This window comes from Oryza glaberrima, chromosome 4 (assembly GCF_000147395.1).
Source record: "Oryza glaberrima chromosome 4, OglaRS2, whole genome shotgun sequence".
NCBI classification, from domain to species: Eukaryota; Viridiplantae; Streptophyta; class Magnoliopsida; order Poales; family Poaceae; genus Oryza; species Oryza glaberrima.
In genome coordinates, this window is record NC_068329.1 from 3230709 (window position 1) to 3248870 (window position 18162).

Sequence of the window (18162 nt, forward strand, 5' to 3'; positions counted from 1 at the left end):
GTACAAAACCTGCTTTCAAAAGAATCCTGTTAATAACCATATAAATATACAATTTGTCGAAATGGCAGAAAGTTGCCATGAAGAATCTAAATGTGTAATGTGTAAGTTGCATGTATTAGGAGGAAGCATAATACCAAATACATTATGATGCTAAAGAAGTGATGAAACATGTATTTTTTCAATGGTATACAACATAAAAGCTTATAAAAACTGGTCAACCAACCAGGAGGAGGCAAAACCATCTAGTTGTTTATACCGTCTCCTCTAAATTAGATTATCTATCAACCCATCTAGTTTTTTATATTGCCCGCTCTAAATTAGATCATCTGTTGGTCTTTATCCATATCAAATAATAGTAGTACCTTTGTTTTAGGTTATAAGACGTTTTGACTTTGGTCAAAGTCAAACTGCTTCAAGTTTGACTAAGTTTGTAGAAAAAATAATAACATTTTTAACCCAAGACAAATTTATTATGAAAATATATTTAATAATTGATTTAATGAAACTAATTTGGTATTATAAATATTACTATATTTGTCTATAAAGTTAGTCAAACTTAAAGTAACTTGATTTTAACCAAAGTGAAAATGTCAACCTGGAACAAAGGAAGCAATTTTTATGTAACACAAACAATAACTACACAAGTAGAAGAGGTTACATAAAATTGTAAATTTCCCGTAAAACTACATGTATTGACCTAACTATTAAAAAACGTATTGGTGCACCAGAGATTTAACATTAAAATTATCACGAAAATACATATTTTATAATACATGACCGCAAATATATTGTTTTATGATAAATTGAATGCTAAAGCTATAATTTCATAATATAATATTTTGCGATAATTTGAACAAACTATCCTTTATATATCTGTGAAATTGACTCAATCGAAAATTTAAACAGAAGGCAAGTGAAACAAATTACTCCTAGGTTTCTTTCTTTGCACATCACAAACCAGTAAAAATATACGCCAAAACGCGCCGCCGCAAGCTCGCCACTCTGAGCCGCCGCGCCGCCGCCGCCGCCGCCGCCGCCGTCGCAGAATCGAAGGTGGTGGCGCCATCATCGGGCTGGTAGGCACACGACCCACTCCTCCTCCTCCTCCTCGGCCATGGCAGGGCCATGGCCCCTCCTCCGGTCGATCCTGAGGAACTGCGTCGCCGGAACCCTCGTCGGCGTCACCGTCAACGACCGGTACGCCTCCGTCGTCACCGTGCGTGGCACCTCCATGAACCCCACCTTGGAGCCCCAACAAGGTAACCCCAACCCCAAGAATGTCCCCCCGCCACCTAGAGCTTCGGCGCGCGCGCTTCACTTGGCCGCGTTTTGCTCGCGTCGCAGGTGACCGCGCGCTGGTGAGCCGGCTCTGCCTCGACGCCCGCTACGGATTGTCCCGCGGCGACGTCGTCGTCTTCCGGTGAGCTCTCGCCTCTGCCGCTGCCGCCCGCTGTCACCCCCGAGTGAGTTCTTGGGGATGGTTTGTTTGTTCTTTTTCTGGATCTTGAATTGTTTTGTGTGATTTTTTTCTGATAGGTCGCCGACGGAGCACCGGAGCTTGGTGGTGAAGAGGTTGATCGCGTTGCCCGGCGACTGGATCCAGGTGCCGGCGGCTCAGGAGATCCGGCAGATACCCGTGGGGCACTGCTGGGTGGAAGGGGATAATCCTGACGTCAGCTGGGACTCGCGAAGCTATGGCCCTGTAAGAGATTATATTGCTTACATTACATGCAAAAAAAATTAGTTACTGATTTTGCGCTACCTTACTTAGGCACTGTTTAAAGCTTCAAATGTCATGAAAAGGATATGTGTTGTAACAACTGTGTATAAACCAATGCTGCTGGCATTGCTTTAACTGTGGTGTGCACTTGTTGCCGATATGTATGGCTACTTAAGTGGATCTGCGGGGATGTTTAAAAGATTACCGGCTAATAGCTTCGGTCGCAAAATTTCGATGGTGCATTTAGGGTGCTGCTAGTGGGTATTGGTTCTATAATAATAGATAATAGCTCAGTTCATCACCATAGACTCCTATACAAGATGAAAAGCTTCTCCGACTTGGCTGCTGTTTACCTACTTGGTGTGTTTTGCACTGGATATGAACAAGTCAAATCCCTGTGTATTATAAATCAGAGCATTCCAAAGCATTGTTATGCCTTTGCGCGTCCTTGTGTATTGTAGTTTCAACTTATATACATGGGGAATGGGACAATGATTTATATAGATTAATGGTTCCAGGTTGACAGCCAGAATTACTTTTTTGTAAAAAAATAGACTGAGAAGACATAATGCCTACTTTGAATAATATAAGCTTAAAGGACAAGGAAAGAGTATAATTCTTCAATAATTCCTTCGATTTTCAAATAGCTTGTAAACTGAGTTGGCCTTATTATAGACTAGTAAAATACTACCTACACATTCCTTTTTCTGAAGGCTCTAGTTAGGCCTAATTAGAAGAAGCATGTTAACATTTTTTATGGAAATTACTACGTACTGTAACTCTGTAATCACCAAAGTCTACACAGTGAGTAAATCATTAAGAAAAAACCTGGGCTGTTTGGTCAGGACTGTCCTGCTCATCGACAACACTAATTCAGAAAAAGAAACTGCATCCATCCTAAAATATAAGGGATTTTGCCCATATTTTGGGATGGAGGTAGTATCATCTGGCCTATTATGTTTATGTATGTTATCGTGTTCATGTACTCAATGACAGCATTGATAAACCGCAGTCGACCTGCAGTTTAAAATTTGTTATCCATAATACTGATTTCTTTTCGTTTTATATATCATTATAATGCAAGAATCGTATTGCCATATGATTTGATCGTTACCATATGCTGTCTATGCTTTCTAATAGTAACATTTTTTTTCTTGCACATCGTCTGTTAGTATTGCTTTAATTGAGCCTTAAATCCAAATGTGAAGTCAGATAGACAGGATATGTATCAAGGCCTCTTGATTTTGTGCTGTTTAACCATTTGCTGGTTTTGCTTCCCCCTGTAATGGAATTACCAGAAACTACTGGTAGCACTCAACTTTCTTGATGTTAAATACTAGTAGTTGGGTTGCACTACAGCAAAATAAATTTATTGGCATCTTTTCTTTTGGTACTGAACATCTTGGGTTTTGTAATCTGCAGATTCCTCTCGGTCTGATGCAGGGGAGGGTCACACACATAGTCTGGCCACCAAATAGAATTGGCCCAGTTGAGAGAAAGATGCCAGAAGGAAGAGTAATGCAGCAATGACTTTTGAATCTCTTGTTAGGTTGGCTAATACAGTTTTTCCCCAACTGGAGTAGGATACAGGTTCAGAAGCCTCAAGATTAATTGTACTATCAAAGACAGTGAAGTAAGAATGTCATGGTCATTGGGAATTTCATTCCTAATGGCACTGAAGTTGATTCTCCTTCCAGAGTTCGTTGCAGAATGCATGGTTAGAAGTTTTGCTTCTTGCAGCCCTTAGATATGAACGATGCAATGCTGAAATATTGCAAATTTCATTGGAGAGAGGAATCATTGACATCTTCAGTTCAAATTTATTATGATCTGTCACCTGTTGCGGTTGGAAAGCAGAAACAAGTATTGCTATTTAAAATGAGCACTGTAGCAATTTTTCAATCACCTTCACTTAGCAAAACACACATGACACCTGCTTACTAAAGCAGGAATGAACTGGAACAAATTCCAAATCAAATTCTCTCTCTCGCACCATGATGTAATGTGCTTTCTTTGGTGTTGCTTTACTTCATTCTGACTTCAAGGCATCAGTTTTGCTTCTTTACTAACTCGGCTTTATTTAGGCCAGAAAATTATGTATTTTGTTATTAGGGATTCTTTAAAATAATTGTGGGATCATCTTTCTTTTCCAGCCCTGCAGATCGTCATGTTGTTGGAATTTTTAATTGGACTTACCAGGTTCTCAGGTAATTATACAATTCTTCTCTTTTGTTAAAAGAAAACCATAATTGTTTCATCCAGCCCTTAAAAAACCTTCAAATTCTTTTTGAAATTAAACTAAGCGAGCTATTATCAATCGAACTAAAGTCAAACTTTATAGTGCTTATAAAATATTATAAGTTTTATCCCATTCATAGAAAGGAAATAAAATGAGAATCTTTGCCTATATCATGACTAGGGTAAAATTTGCAGACTGAAAAGCCTGGATCTGCAGCTTTAATTTTCCTTCTTTATATGAGTTGGCAAGTGTTCTCCAAGCAATCTAGATTTGTCTACATTTCCTAACATATCGAAATTCTATACGAGTGTCGTGCTGTTCAATAGATGCATTCTTTTCTGCCTTGTTACCTAAAACTTTGGTTTCATTGTTCACCTTATAGATATCTCTGTACGTGTTCTGTAGTTATCTTTAACAAGTAGCCAATGCTTTAAAGGCTTCTTCAAGAATATGATATAAAAAAGGTGGATATACTATTCCCGTCGACTTTGTTCTATATATGATATCACGGTAAATATTTTTGCTTCTGTTCAGTGATGAATGCTTGCTTTATAAAATTTAACCTATTTAATTCACAGCCTATAGTGTGCCTTTAATTGTAGATTTCTGCTTTCTTTTTGGCTTAGACATAACAATGGGTTTCATTGAGCAGGTAATTTGGTCCAGGTTGTATCATAGCATTTCACACCCCTTTTACTTGCAGTAGAAATGTCAGAGAGGGACATCACCATATCCTCAAACAATTAAGTTCCAATTAACTGAATCACTAAAGTTGTTTTCTGTTCAAAGGCTATGCAAGTGCATCCTTAGAAACATTTGTTGCGGCATTAGCAGGATGCCGCATCAATCACGTATATAATTTATCTCCATTCTCCAGTCTTTTGGAACTAAGTCTCACACCATGGAGTTCTGGAAATCTACAGAGGTGATCACGTGATTAGTGGATCATATCAAGGAACACAACTAAACAATTGCCATAGAGATATAATAACAATTTACTATAAGCCGATATGATTCATTTTTAATTAGTTGCATTTTAACTAGCCATTAGCAGAGGTGCTGCAGGTGGATACTACATATAGATAGTACTTATTTGCAGATGATATTGTGGACAATGCATACATGGAACTAAGGAGAAAAACAACAGAGAATGTTGGGCTATATATTCAGGTGTACCTTCACAAATGGGCAAACATCTCCCAGGTGTATGCTCCCCAGTTTTGCAAAGGAAATTATGTGCTCAGCTGTGTTCATCCTTCCTCTGCTCCAAACACAAGTAGCCATCATGAGCTCAGCTGCTGAAAATGCCTCCACTGATCTAAAGCGCTAGTAAGCATGATCGGTGACAAAGACAGTGTCCAACTTGTGACATCTATCAATGCAGCACCACTTTAGACGAAGCCATCTAACTTCTTCTATCTCCTGACAGCAACATGTGTTTAGGATTGACATTGGTGATAGAAGAATTGTCATGCAGATGCAACGAATCGACCCTGTTCATCAGAATCGCTACGGCACTCAACACTTGTTCATTGGCCACATTAGCATGGCTTACTCCCTCTCCAATCTCCAAATGGTGCTACACTATTGGCATAATCAGGATGCTCAATGACTATCATGTCCAAGTTGATATCCTCATAGTTATCATCTCCTTTTTGAGTTCTGTATTTTTTGGGGGCCGAAGAGTTGCAGATAGTTAGATGGATATCTTTGTTACATTTTTAACCTGTTCCATTAAAATTGGAAAATAGAAACTCGAACTTAAAAAGAAAGGAGAGGGAGATCATAGGTTATTCTGATAAATGTGGAATTACATAGAGAGAGTCCATCTATATAGTTCAGTGACAGCACAATCTGAAGATACATAATTTGTAATGGGGAATTAAAGTACAAATTGAAAATTTATTTAGAGTATAGCAATTTCGTTCATCAAATACTCAATGCTAGGTTGATTATCCAAGTTAGTCCACTGGCACTGGCTGCATGGCCTCAGCCTCCGCTCTCAATTCCTCAAACAATGCAGATGACAGGTATCTCTCCCCTAAACTCGGAAGAACAGTCTGAAAAAAAAGTCGCATTGGTTGGTTTTCTGAAATTTATTCATGTTAACTTTGCAATTAATGGTGCACAAATAGGATATGTGTGACATACCACAATGAGCTTCCCTTTGTTTTCTGGCTTCTTTGCTAGTTCAAGAGCAGCAACTGTGTTAGCTCCTGATGATATTCCAACCTGCAACAAAAAAAAAAGTTATAGATTCCAGTAACAGTTAATTGAGTGCAATTGTGCATCGCCATTCAATTCCACATTAACCAACATTCTTGCAGAGCTAAGAAAAATCTTCTATATTCGAATATCGATTTTTTTATTGCATGATTTTTTATTTTCTGACATTACTGACATTGAGCACTGACTGAACATACAAGAAACGAATATATTCTGACACTTACCAGAAGACCCTCCTTCAGTGCCAATTCTCGAGCCATCTTAACAGCATCCTCACCTTTCACCTACAATATGCCAGTTTTACTTAGCAACTTAGTATTGCCTATATAGTATAATGTAAAAAAAAGAAAAGCTGGATACGAAAGAAAGGAATCGATGGTATTAAGGAGGAGGTGAGTCTCGAACCTAGGCTAGCTTAGCCCATTGACTTGTGGTGCTAGCCAGTAAGACTCTGGATATTTCTCATAATGTACTCAGAAAAGAAGTGAACCTAAATTCATTTACCTCAAGAACCTTTTCCATTATATCCATATCCAAAATTTCCGGCTTAAATCCCACTCCATTTCCAGTGATGAGGTGAGGACCTGCAATTCGGTTCAGTGAACAACATTATGACAAGTGAAATGATAAGTAATTAATTACCTACTACAAAAGGATAAATCTTCATTATCTAAAAAAAAAGGGGGATAAATCTTCCTGAGAGCTAGATCTTACCTGGTTTGCCACCATTCAAAACATTTGCTTCAGCAGGTTCAACTCCATAGATCTGCATACACACACAAATGGCATTAATTTCACACATATATCTGGAGTTATTTTTTGGGCCTGTTCACTTTGATGAAAAAAAAAACCTTACCAAATTTTGGCATTACCAAAATTTTGGCATGATTTCTTATATAGTTACCAAAATTTGGTAGCAAACTAAATATAGCCATTTTTTTTGGCAACATTACCAAAATTTGGTAAGGTTTGAAAATGGCATCAAAGTGAACAGGCCTTTGTTTTGTTTTAGTACCTTTGCATTGGGGTTCTTCTCCTTAAGATACTTGCCAACACCAGTGACAGTGCCGCCGCTCCCGATTCCCATGACAAAAATATCAACCTGCCCAAGTGTATCCTCCCAGATTTCTGGACCAGTTGTCTCATAGTGTACCTTCAATTTTGATCAACACAAATCAGAAACAATAGCAATTGAAGTATCATACTTACTCCAGAATATGAAACTTAAAAAACTTGATTACCTTCGATCTAGGTTTTATTGGCAAGGGAATGGACATAAGAAGAAATACCGGCTTGCTAAGTGGGACATTATTTGTCGTCCCAAAGAACAAGGGGGGGGCTAGGAATTCATGACCTCGAGATAAAGAATAAACCATTGATTAGTAAGTGGTTATACAAACTACTTACCACCGATGGAATATGGCAACAACTGCTACGCAATAAATATTTGGGATCACAACCTTTATCTCAAGCCTATTGGAAAGCGGGGGATTCACATTTTTGGGCTAGTCTTATGAAGGTCAAACATGATTTTTTCCGTTTTGGATCCTTCAAGATTAGGGACGGCTCCCAAGTTAGGTTCTGGGAAGACAAATGGTTGGGCAATGCCTCGTTAAGAGAACAGTATCCTTGTCTCTATAACATAGGCATAAACAGTCGACTATCGCATAGATTTTCCAAACCAATCCTCTGTGCTTTTCATGGCGACGGGATTTAATTGGTGCAAAACTAGCTGCTTGGCATAACCTATTGCCTCGCATAGCTGATTTGGTTCTGGTACAGGAGCAAGATGAGTTTCACTGGAACCTCACCCCGAATAGGGTCTTCTCGGTCAAATCTCATTATCTAGCTCTAACACATACCGGGGTTCCGAATATCAATAGACGGATTTGGAAGGTGAAAGTACCCCTAAAAGTTAAAATCTTCCTTTGGTATTTACGTCGGGGCGTAATTCTCACCAAGGACAACCTTGCTAAGAGAAATTGGAAAGGCAGCAAGACATGTTGTTTCTGTCACAAGGATGAAACTATCCAACATTTATTCTTTCAGTGCCGCTTATCTCGCTTGGTGTGGTCTGTAATTCATTTGGCTTCTAATCTGAAACCTCCTCGCAATGTTAGTCATATGTTTGGGAGTTGGCTATCATGTGTCCCCAAAGAAATGAGGAATCTGCTTTTGATGGGTGCAACAGCTCTGTGTTGGTCCATTTGGCTAAGCAGGAATGGAGTAATTTTTGATAACAAGATGGTGTCTTCTCCTTTGCAGGTTGTCACCTTAGCTACCCGGTGTCTACGTACCTGGGCTATCCTCCACCAACCGGGACTGCGGGATACTATTATGGTGGTATCTCGACGTTTGGACCAGGTGGCACAGGAGTTTTTTACCCAGGAGCATGGGTGGCGGTCTAGCCTACGGATTGATAGCCACTAAGATATATGTTTCTGTTAAACTTTTGTGCTTGGGAGATGTTCTAGTTGTTTCTTTCTTCTTTTTTGGCTGTGTGCATTTTATGCAGAGGCCGGGGGTGACTCAGTTTGATTATATCATCTTGATTGTAATTCACTGAGTCTAAATAAAGCTTCCATTATCTAAAAAAATGAAACTTATATGACTGAATTGAGCTTTAGTTCGCTCACATGGGAAGATCTACGCACATAATCTTGGTCTATAAACATATATCATCTTGCAGCAAGAATTTGCAGGATTGACCAAAACCAAGATTTCGCATTTCATCAAAGATTACAACAAGTATTACTGCGTGCAGATTTTTGCATTGAAGAATAGAAGACTTTACCTTGACATTTGCAGGATTCTCAAACTGCTGCAGCATGAACGCGCTAGGATGGTTCTCATACAGCTCGGCGGCCTTCCTCACCGTGCCTCCCATACCTTTTGTTGGGTCGGTAAGGACGAGTTTTGCGCCGAAGGCCCTCATGGTCACCCTCCTCTCAAGGCTGGTGTATGAAGGCATTGTGAGTATGAGTTCATACCCTTTAAGAGCAGCCATGAATGCCAGGCCAATACCCATGTTCCCTGATGTGGGCTCGATCAGTGTGGTCTGTTCAACAGGAGATTTGTCATTTTTGGTTAGAACTTAGATGTCATAAAATCCAGGTGAAGGTGTGTTTGATTTTGTTTCATAGCAATGTTCAATCGTTTTTCTTGAAGCAAAATGCCCCTGCATTATCCAGGTCATGAACTGAACAGCCCATGCTAGCACTGTGAAAGACTTTTCTCAAAATTTTAATGCTACATAAATATGAATTTAACTTAAACATGGTACTGTGATCACAATTTGTTAGTATAGCTTCATTTCAGTGGTCAATCTCTGTACTTAATGAGTTTAATTGTTCAAAAGAATTAGATCACTGACCTTGCCTGGGGTGATCAACCCCTTCTTTTCAGCATCTTCCAACATTGAAATTGCTGGTCTGCATTACACCACACCAAAAAAAAAAAAATTCAAGCTCAGTAATTAATTTATATACCCATGTGTGGCTAATGCATAAGAAAAAAAAAATCATATTTATAATTAGTCAACTTCTCGTTTTCTTCCTTCATCTGTGCATATTCTGATTTTATGGTGAATAACTGTTGATACTATCATCCTTAAGAGTTAAGACCATGTAATTTGTCATATTTTAGAAGGCTATGAACTATGGTAACCAACTATTCTACAGAACCAATAATATTGTGCAAGACCATATTAAAATCCTGGTAGTGAAATAGATAGATGGTGTGGCCTTGAGTCAAAGCCTCAAATACTCCCTCTGTTTTCAAATTATTCCTCGTTCTATGATTGTCTTAAATCAAACTTTTTAATTTTTATCATCAATTTTTATAAACATAGTTTAACATCATAAGATTTACTTTTTAGATTTGCCATAAGAAATACTGTCATAATATAATTCACATGTTTAACTACACAAACTTTTAAAAACTAATGAAACAAACATAAGTATGATAAATCTAGAACGATAAATAATTTGAAACGGAGGGAGGGAGTACTTAGTTTGGTTTTAAAGCATTATGTGTTTAAATTAGTCTAGACGAACTGACAAAGTAAAAGTAGTGAACGAATACATCCCCTTTCTGTCGGGTGGAGACCTAGAGCTTACAAAATCGAACTTGTCCAATAAAAAAGTGGCACTAATCTGGACTTAATCCTCACCAAACATAGGTCCACAGTATATCTGTCACATTCAGATATTTCAGACAGACAAGAGCACGAGCCTGACTATTGTCTGAAAGAAACCTTGCTGCTTTCCCAACATGCTATCTAAGGATAAACTTATAATTCCAGCCACTGAAAAATATCAGGTCCCAATCAAAATATCACAAAAATGGCTACAAGACGACAGAGAGAAAAGGACATGCAAGCCATGGCGATTACATTAGCTGTTCAATGATTGTTATCATTCCAAATGAGCAGTGAATGAAGTTGGTGCTAATGATAAGTAGTAATCAAGGCAAAAGTAGATACATCAGGTACTTAATTACTAATTAATTAGTCACCTGTCCTTGACGCTGAAGGACGGCTGCAAGAACTCGAGCTTAGCAGCAATCCGGGCCCCACATCCTTCAGTGACCTTGTTCAGGTAAACCATGGGTGTCCTCCCAATCAGCTGGAATAAAATAGAAAAAAAAACGAAATTAAAATAATAAACACTACTCCGTACTAAGCCAGAACATGCAACTGATTCAAGATTTTCTAAAATGTGTTTGGGGGCAAAAGAAAATCATTTTTTTCCCTTCTGGACAACATGCATGGATGGTAAAAATCTGTTCTTGATAACAATCACAAGATTAAATTAAAAGAAAAAAGCAAGAAGGAAATACTAGTAATTAGTTAAATCACCTGTGACGCAGAGTCCCTGATCTTGAGCCCTGGCAGGATGCCAGGCGACTGGACCGGGTCTGCGGCGGCTGCTTGCTGCAGGGTGGAGAAGAATGGTGAGCCACCGGCGTCGGCGGCCATCGCCGGCGGTGCTCGTCCGCCGCTCTGGAGGAGGGAGCGCCGCCTCATGAGGCTCATCAGAGCCCTCTCCATTGCTGATTTGCTGATTGGTTGCTGTTGGTCACTGCCGGCGGTGCTGTGGCTCAATGGCGATGCTGCTGTCTGGCTTTGTTTATTTATTATGTGGCGCCGGAAGCCCCGGAATTCAGAAGAGAGGAGATGATATATTAAAAGAATATATTATGTGGCTTTGTTTATTTATAATGGGTGTTGCTGTCACTGGATGTGGACATGTTATTTTGGTGGGTTATATATATATATATATATATATATATATATATATATATATTCTTTTTAAGATTTCGAAATTAGATATAGAGTGTATTTGAGAGGAGAGGAAAAGAGAATATCTAGAAGATATGTAAAATAAGATGAGTCATTAGCGCATTAAAAAATAAATTAATATGATTTTTTAAAACAATTTTTGTTTTTTTAAAAACACCGCCAGGGTGTGTTCACGGAAAACAAACATCTTTTCTTATCTTTCTTCCGGTCTGAAAGCAACCTTAGGGTGTATTCTTTTTCTTTTCACTTTCCTAACTTCTATTCTCTCGATTTTCATGCGTATGTTTTTCAAACGGTTAAATGATGTATTTTTTTAATAAGTTTATATAGGAAAGTTGCTTTAAAAGATTATATTAATTCACTTTTAAGTTTTTTAGCTCATTTCTAATTAAGGGCCCCTTTGAATTGGAGGAAAAACATAAGAATTTTGGAGGATTTCAATCCTATAGGAAAATTTTCTATAAAGCCCTTTGAAACAAAGGATTGAATCCTATCCAATCCTTTGAAATTCCTATGGAATGGACAATCCTATAGAGATTTTAGAGGAAATTTAGAAAGAGCTTCAACCTCTTGGTAACTTTCCTTTGAGTCTATCTCTCTCATTCAATTCCTGTGTTTTTCCTGCGGTTCAATCAAATGGTCATTTCTATGTTTTTCCTGCATTTTGCAATCCTCTGTTTTACACTTGCATTCCTATCCAAATCCTATGTTTTTCCTATTCCTACGTTTTCTCAATCCTGCGATTCAAAGGGGGCTCTAATGATGCGCTAATACGCTAGCTAGTTTGTTTTTCGTGCACGAAGAAGAAATCTCTAATTCTTCCTCTCAAACACACCGTAGAACTCTATTCCACGATAATTTGGAGCTCAATCACTAGTACACGAATGATTTTCGATTTTTCTAGACGGGACTCATTTTAGATTGCAGACGGATCGTAAGTGGTTGCGTCTGCAAAAATCGTGCTCCATTTTCACGTGCGGCTCTTTAAAAGGACTGCACGGAAAAATCAATTTTCACTGGCGCATACGAAAATAGCCACACACCTTTTTAATCCCGCCGTCACCGCCCATCCCACGCTTACCCATCTCTTCCCATCTCCCTCTCCTCCCATCTCACTCTCGACTCCTCCCACTCCCCCATCTCCCACTCCTTATACCTCTCCTCTTCCTCCTCCTCCTCCTCCTCCTCCCATCTCCCAACCCCGGTGACAGCGGCGGCCTCGGCTAGGGCGGCGGCATCGGTTAGAGCGGCGAAGGCAGCGACGGCATAGACAAGTGCGTGGCGATATCGGCTAGGGTGGTGGTGGCGGAGCGGATCCGTCGCCGGCCACCATGGGGAGGCCGGATCCATCGTCGGTGACCACGGGGAGGCCGGATCCTTCGCCGGCCACCGCGGAGAGGCCGGATCTGTCGCCTGCCACCGTAGGGAGGCCGGATTCGTCGCCGGCAACCGCGGGGAGGCTGGATCTATCGCCGGCCACCGCGGGGAGGCTGGATTCATCGCCTGTCACTGCGGGGAGGCCGGATTCGTCTCTGGCGACCGCGGGGATGACAGCGGCGAGCCTCGGGCAAGGCAGCGATGACGACGGTGGTGACAGCGGCGGTGGTCGCTGGATTAGGGTTCGATTTTTTTGTTTCGATTTTTTATTTTCACGTGCGGGTGCGTCACCCACACGAAAAATCGTATTTTCGCAGACACCTCGTTCCATACGGGTGGAAGATCCGCACGCGAAAACTGATTCCCACCGCACGGAAATAGCTAAAATTAAAATTTTGAATACTAAATTTAGAGTGAAATTTGATTTTTTTTATCGTATTTTATTTTTAGCATTAACTTTGAAATCTCTAACATAGACATAAAAGTTTTACTCATCAATTACTTTTTTGGCCTTTTATTTTTCAGTGTTGTTTTTTTTAAGTCTTGCACAACTGTTTTTGTCAAGCATCTTGTGGGTGGAAATGAAAAAGATCAGCTTAGACCTTATCCATTTGTTATTGAACCTAAGAAAAATATAGCGTTCGCTACTGAAAAAAACATATTTGAAAATATACTTGAACTAACGTTCAATACGTGAAAAATACACATATTAATTTCTGAAGGTAGACCTCTTTATACCCCACATGTAAAAATCGATTTTCACATGAGAGACTAGACTTAAGACTTATAAGGTGTCTCGCTATTTTTACAAGCAGTAAAAGCATGATTTTTTTTTCACCACGAAAAAAATAAAACCTAGGTGTTTGGAAAAATACATTTGCTAGTAGAGGTTATGGAATTAAATATACTCCCTTCATCATAAAATGTACGATGTTGAATAAACGCCATAAAAAAGAAACCGAGGGAGCAATATTTTTCAGAGAGTTTTTATGGGTTTTCATGAACTAAATTTACGGTATGATTTTTTTGACTACTTATTGTTTCCCGAGCTTAAGGTATAATTGGCGGCACCATAAATTAAGTGTATCTTTCCGTGTCTATCTAAGAACCATTAAAACACTCTCTTTTTCTTTAAAAAATGAATTGCTATATTTCTTTAGTCAAAACAAAATTCTTTTTTTATAGAAAAGTTAAGCTTCTTTGCAAATTGCAATACAATTTTTTCTCAATTTCGGCTCGAATCAAACCAATTTCTATACAAACTCTAAAAGGTTGTAGCGAACACTGGGTTGTCTCGTGGGGATCCTTCCTGTCCGGCTGCTAATATGCTGACCAATTATATTCATGATAGCTGTAGCTGATGATTGAGCCGTTGTTGATTTGGTTTTGAGTGGCGGCGAATCACAGCTGGAATCTTTCTTAGTTATTATTACTTGCTATATATGTTTGTAATTATCTCGGTTCACAAATAATAAGAATATAGAAACAAGAATCTTACAATCCTAAGAATAACCAATACTATTTGTCCATTTAGTTTGTAGGAACGGAGTTAAGAAAAAAACGTAGCAAATTTTCTTCGCTCCCTATAATTTCAAAGGAATATCGTGTGAAAATTTCCATTCACTATAGCTCTTTTTTCTACTCCAACGTGTAGCATCGATGTAAATAAGCACTCATCGTACGTTCTATAAATGTGGCCTCAAAAGCATTCAAATCTCATTTACATTATTGACTTAATACTAAACATTAATTCCAATATGTTTACATGCCTAAATTACAATTCACTCCAATCATATATCATCTCAAAGTTGTATTAGTAATTAGTAAATCAAAATTACTTCACCACACCCTATATTTAAATATATTTGCTCTTTGATGTTGCTTAATTAAGCTAACAACTTTTGTAATGAAGCCCCCTTTACTAATCAAAACTCACATGGGTGTTGCGTTGTGCATGTGGCCTCCATACTGCCGGAGACATGCATGCGGAAAAAAAAGGGTAGATGGAAAGAATCTGGCCTCTGCCCAACGTTGAGCAGCGGTAGGTAGGTAGGTTCGTGGCCTCGTTCATTGCACACTATAATCAAGTGAAAAGAGGATAGAAAAATATGGACCGGCGGCTGTATGTACTGAACTTTGATTTCTCCATGTTCAATGTTGATTTAGGTATATTTGGAAGCTTTAAATTCCGAGAAAGAAATTCAGTTGGTAAAAGTCCGGAGAAGCTAGCAAAAACAACTTATGGATATGCTATAATTTGTTTCCTTAAATAGTGGTGGACATACTCTCTGGGTAGGGTGGGTTGGTCGGCCCAGCTACGGTGCACGTCACCTGACACCCTTAAACCTCATTTTTAATCTTGTTTCTAGCACATTAGTCATGAGCCCACTATTAAATAATCAGATAAATTACGTATTTTAAGTAGGGATTAAAACATTTATGAAAATTTGTGACCAAATGAGTATTATTTCTATATAAGCAGTACCATTTTGACCATTTCTAATTTTGGTCATACATAAAATTTGATTTTTTTATTTCTTTAGGACATATTACAATCTACAGTGAATAGTTAAATTGGTAAATATATAAAAAAATCCACTTTACTCTCCTGAGCTATTTGGTGAAGCACATAAAACCTGAAATAATTTTTTATCTCGTTTTATACCCTTGAACTATTGAAAGCGGTTCCCCTTACTGCCTAACAACATTTCTCTTTTTTTATAATCTCTCTTCATATAAGTCATATATAAGTTATATTTGCACAAAAATTTGGTATGATTGATAGATCCATTATGACCTACCTCTTAATATTTTTTTAATTTTGTCACTATTTACATATGCTTTGAAGCGCTTATTTTTAAAATATTTTGAAGCTTTGATAATGATGTCATTTATGGCCTAGAAAATATTTGCTTAAAATATGACTTGTATAAAGAGAAACAAAGAAGAGAAATGCTATTAAGTAGCAAAGCAAACCATTTTCAATAGTTTAGGGGTCAGATGTGCAAAATATATATTAGCGGTTAAGGGATCCAATGAAATAGTCCTGGGGAGTGAAATGAATATTTTAAAATATGAATATTCCCATATGCTTATAAATTTGTTTTTAAATAAATGATTTTGTGTTCAATCATTTTCATCCCTAATTCATGGCATAAGGCATCCATCGTATCTCATCTTCGTGACTACGCTTACTGCCTTGCCTACTGACTATGACGTTTGTTCGACTACTAATTTCCGCTGTTAACTTGCTCAATGTTCGTGTTGTGCGTTGCTGCTGGTGCCGTGAACCGGTGACTATGATTTTTATCGTTGTATCATTATTTAATTAGGTCTAGCTCTTTGCTAGATGCCACCCCATCTATATTTTAAAGTTGCGTCCATCACTATTATGACTTTTACATCCATAGAGATTCACAATCTATAAGAAATACTAGATTATTTGGGTACTTTTGATTTGTAGTGAAGTTGTAGTCGTCAGAAGCTCCATAAATATGTCATTAGTCCATACTTAATTTCTCTATGTTGTTCGAGGTATATGAACATGTTTAGAAATCCCAAAGAAAAAAAATACAAGTACTACTACAGAAAATAACATCAGTGCCGGTTCGTAATTGGCATCAGTGCTGGAAATAGACCCGGCACAAAATTTTCGCCATTGATGACCCCCTCTCATCAGTGCCAGGTCCCAACCCTGCACAGATGTACTTAGAAGTACCTAGGTAGAATCTGGATATACTCATATGTGCCAGGTATTCTCTAAACTCGGCACTGATGTGGGCACATCTGTGCTGGGTATTTGTAGACTCGACACTGATATGGGTTCATCTATGCCGGGTGTGGGCTAAACCCGGCACTGATAATACGGAGCCAAATTCAAAATTTAGGCTAAAAAATATTTTTGAATACTCCTACCATCTTTACTCATGTATATACAAAGCCCCAACCACTAATATATATTTTTGCAAGTTGTATATAATTTTTGCCATTGCAAGGATTCAAACTCAAGACATCTCCCCCACAAACACCTATCCTTACCAACTCACCTGCATATCAATCTTGTTGGCAAATGAATATTTTTTTTTCTTTTGAGCCTTCTTAAACGAGATTTAAATTTTGAATTTGAGTATCTAAAAAATCTCAAATGAAAAGGTTGTCAGCTACAAAATCATAATCTTATCGAGAGTTACAATTATTATATAAACTTTGTCACAATCCGAGTTTGTATGAAAAAGTTAAGTTCATATATCTAAAATTAGCACTAATATGATTAGGGTGCCGGGTCATTAGAATACCTGACACTGATCTGATTGGCATCAATGCTGAGTATTCCAAAGACCTGGCGGCACTGATGTATTTTCCTGCCAAAAGTCCATTCATCTCGCTCCAAATAGTAAGACCCGTCACTCATGTATCACTCATTAGTGCCAGTTAGTGGCAAGACTGGCACTAATGTGTCGTTGAACAATCAGTGCGGGATGATTATAAGACCGGCACTGATGTCTCCTGATCAATGCCGGCGAACTTGTTTTTTGGGTTGAAAACCATCATCAGTGCCGGATTTTGTCAAACCGGTACTGATGAGGGGCACTGATGTGTGCTCTTTTGTGGCAGTGAAGTCCAAATTTGATACTAGAAAAAGTTTGTAGAAAAACTAGAAATTTTGTACTAAAAAATTACAGAAATATACCATAACATCTTTCGGGAGTGTGTTATTTTTTTAAAAAAAAATCATACTCTGAGAGAGCAAGAGAGAGCTTAAATGCAAAATTCTCAGCACAACTTGCTAATTTCGTTTTTTTTAAAATTTACAGATATGTCACATTAAATAAGATGAAATCAAACTTTGCATCAAAATTGTAGAGCTCGAGGAGATCATCTAGTTAACAACTTTCCTTTAAGATCGTTTAGGAGTCTGAATATTCATCAAAGAAAATTTAAAATTTATTTTTACTAATTCTCATATCTACATTTCAAACAACCTCCGATGCAGACAAATTTTATATAAAAGTTGTAGAGCTTAAGCAGGTCTACAACCTTTTAGTTTATCACCTATTCATTTAAAATTATTCAGTGTCAAATAAGCATTATTAGTTTTTTACATTTAAAACCAATGAAAAATGTGTAAATGCAAAAAAAAAAAAAAATTAAAGCCTTTCTCGATTTTTGGAAAACGTCCTCCCAAGGAACATTACGAGTATATTACTTTAATTTTTGGAAAAAAGATATTTCTGTATTTTATAAAAAACTAAATATATAAATAAAAAGATTCCGTCTAATAGACCGTCATGGCTAACG

General features: G+C 38.1%; 2 protein-coding genes across 3 annotated transcripts; one reads left to right on the forward strand and one right to left on the reverse strand.

The window, feature by feature from the left end:
* The first annotated feature begins 909 nt into the window (after nt 1–909).
* On the forward strand, nt 910–5598 carry LOC127770311 (uncharacterized). Of its 2 annotated transcripts, XR_008016929.1 has the most exons (5): nt 910–1259; nt 1345–1420; nt 1537–1702; nt 3143–3437; nt 3874–5598. XR_008016929.1 is itself a non-coding variant. In XM_052295973.1 (4 exons), exons 1-4 carry the CDS (start codon nt 1115–1117, stop codon nt 3248–3250), a joined length of 495 nt encoding a protein of 164 aa, XP_052151933.1. In that variant the 5' UTR covers nt 910–1114; the 3' UTR covers nt 3251–3859. The 2 variants fall into 2 exon arrangements, 1 of the variants encoding a protein (XP_052151933.1); XM_052295973.1 differs by lacking the exon at nt 3874–5598 and having other exon boundaries at nt 3143–3859.
* A 122-nt stretch (nt 5599–5720) lies between these two features.
* Nucleotides 5721–11342, reverse strand: LOC127770310 (bifunctional L-3-cyanoalanine synthase/cysteine synthase 2, mitochondrial). Its single transcript, XM_052295972.1, has 10 exons — nt 11044–11342; nt 10701–10810; nt 9559–9616; nt 8980–9243; nt 7201–7338; nt 6900–6951; nt 6690–6769; nt 6410–6469; nt 6111–6191; nt 5721–6019 (listed from the first exon to the last, which is right to left on the reverse strand). The coding sequence occupies exons 1-10, from the start codon at nt 11233–11235 to the stop codon at nt 5921–5923; spliced, it is 1134 nt and encodes a 377-aa protein (XP_052151932.1). The 5' UTR covers nt 11236–11342; the 3' UTR covers nt 5721–5920.
* Between the last annotated feature and the right edge of the window lie 6820 nt (nt 11343–18162).

What these genes read in the sequence shown, in the direction of transcription:
- LOC127770311 (XM_052295973.1), top strand. Translation starts at nt 1,115, where the DNA reads ATGGCAGGGCCATGGCCCCTCCTCCGGTCGATCCTGAGGAACTGCGTC. An exon ending in CACCTTGGAGCCCCAACAAG is followed by an intron (nt 1,260 to 1,344) that starts GTAACCCCAACC and finishes CTCGCGTCGCAG; the next exon opens with GTGACCGCGCGCTGGTGAGC. An exon ending in ACTCGCGAAGCTATGGCCCT is followed by an intron (nt 1,703 to 3,142) that starts GTAAGAGATTAT and finishes TGTAATCTGCAG; the next exon opens with ATTCCTCTCGGTCTGATGCA.
- LOC127770310 (XM_052295972.1), bottom strand. Translation starts at nt 11,235, where the DNA reads ATGGAGAGGGCTCTGATGAGCCTCATGAGGCGGCGCTCCCTCCTCCAG. An exon ending in GGTTGATCACCCCAGGCAAG is followed by an intron (nt 9,244 to 9,558) that starts GTCAGTGATCTA and finishes CCTGTTGAACAG; the next exon opens with ACCACACTGATCGAGCCCAC. An exon ending in AGAAGAACCCCAATGCAAAG is followed by an intron (nt 6,952 to 7,200) that starts GTACTAAAACAA and finishes GTGTGTATGCAG; the next exon opens with ATCTATGGAGTTGAACCTGC.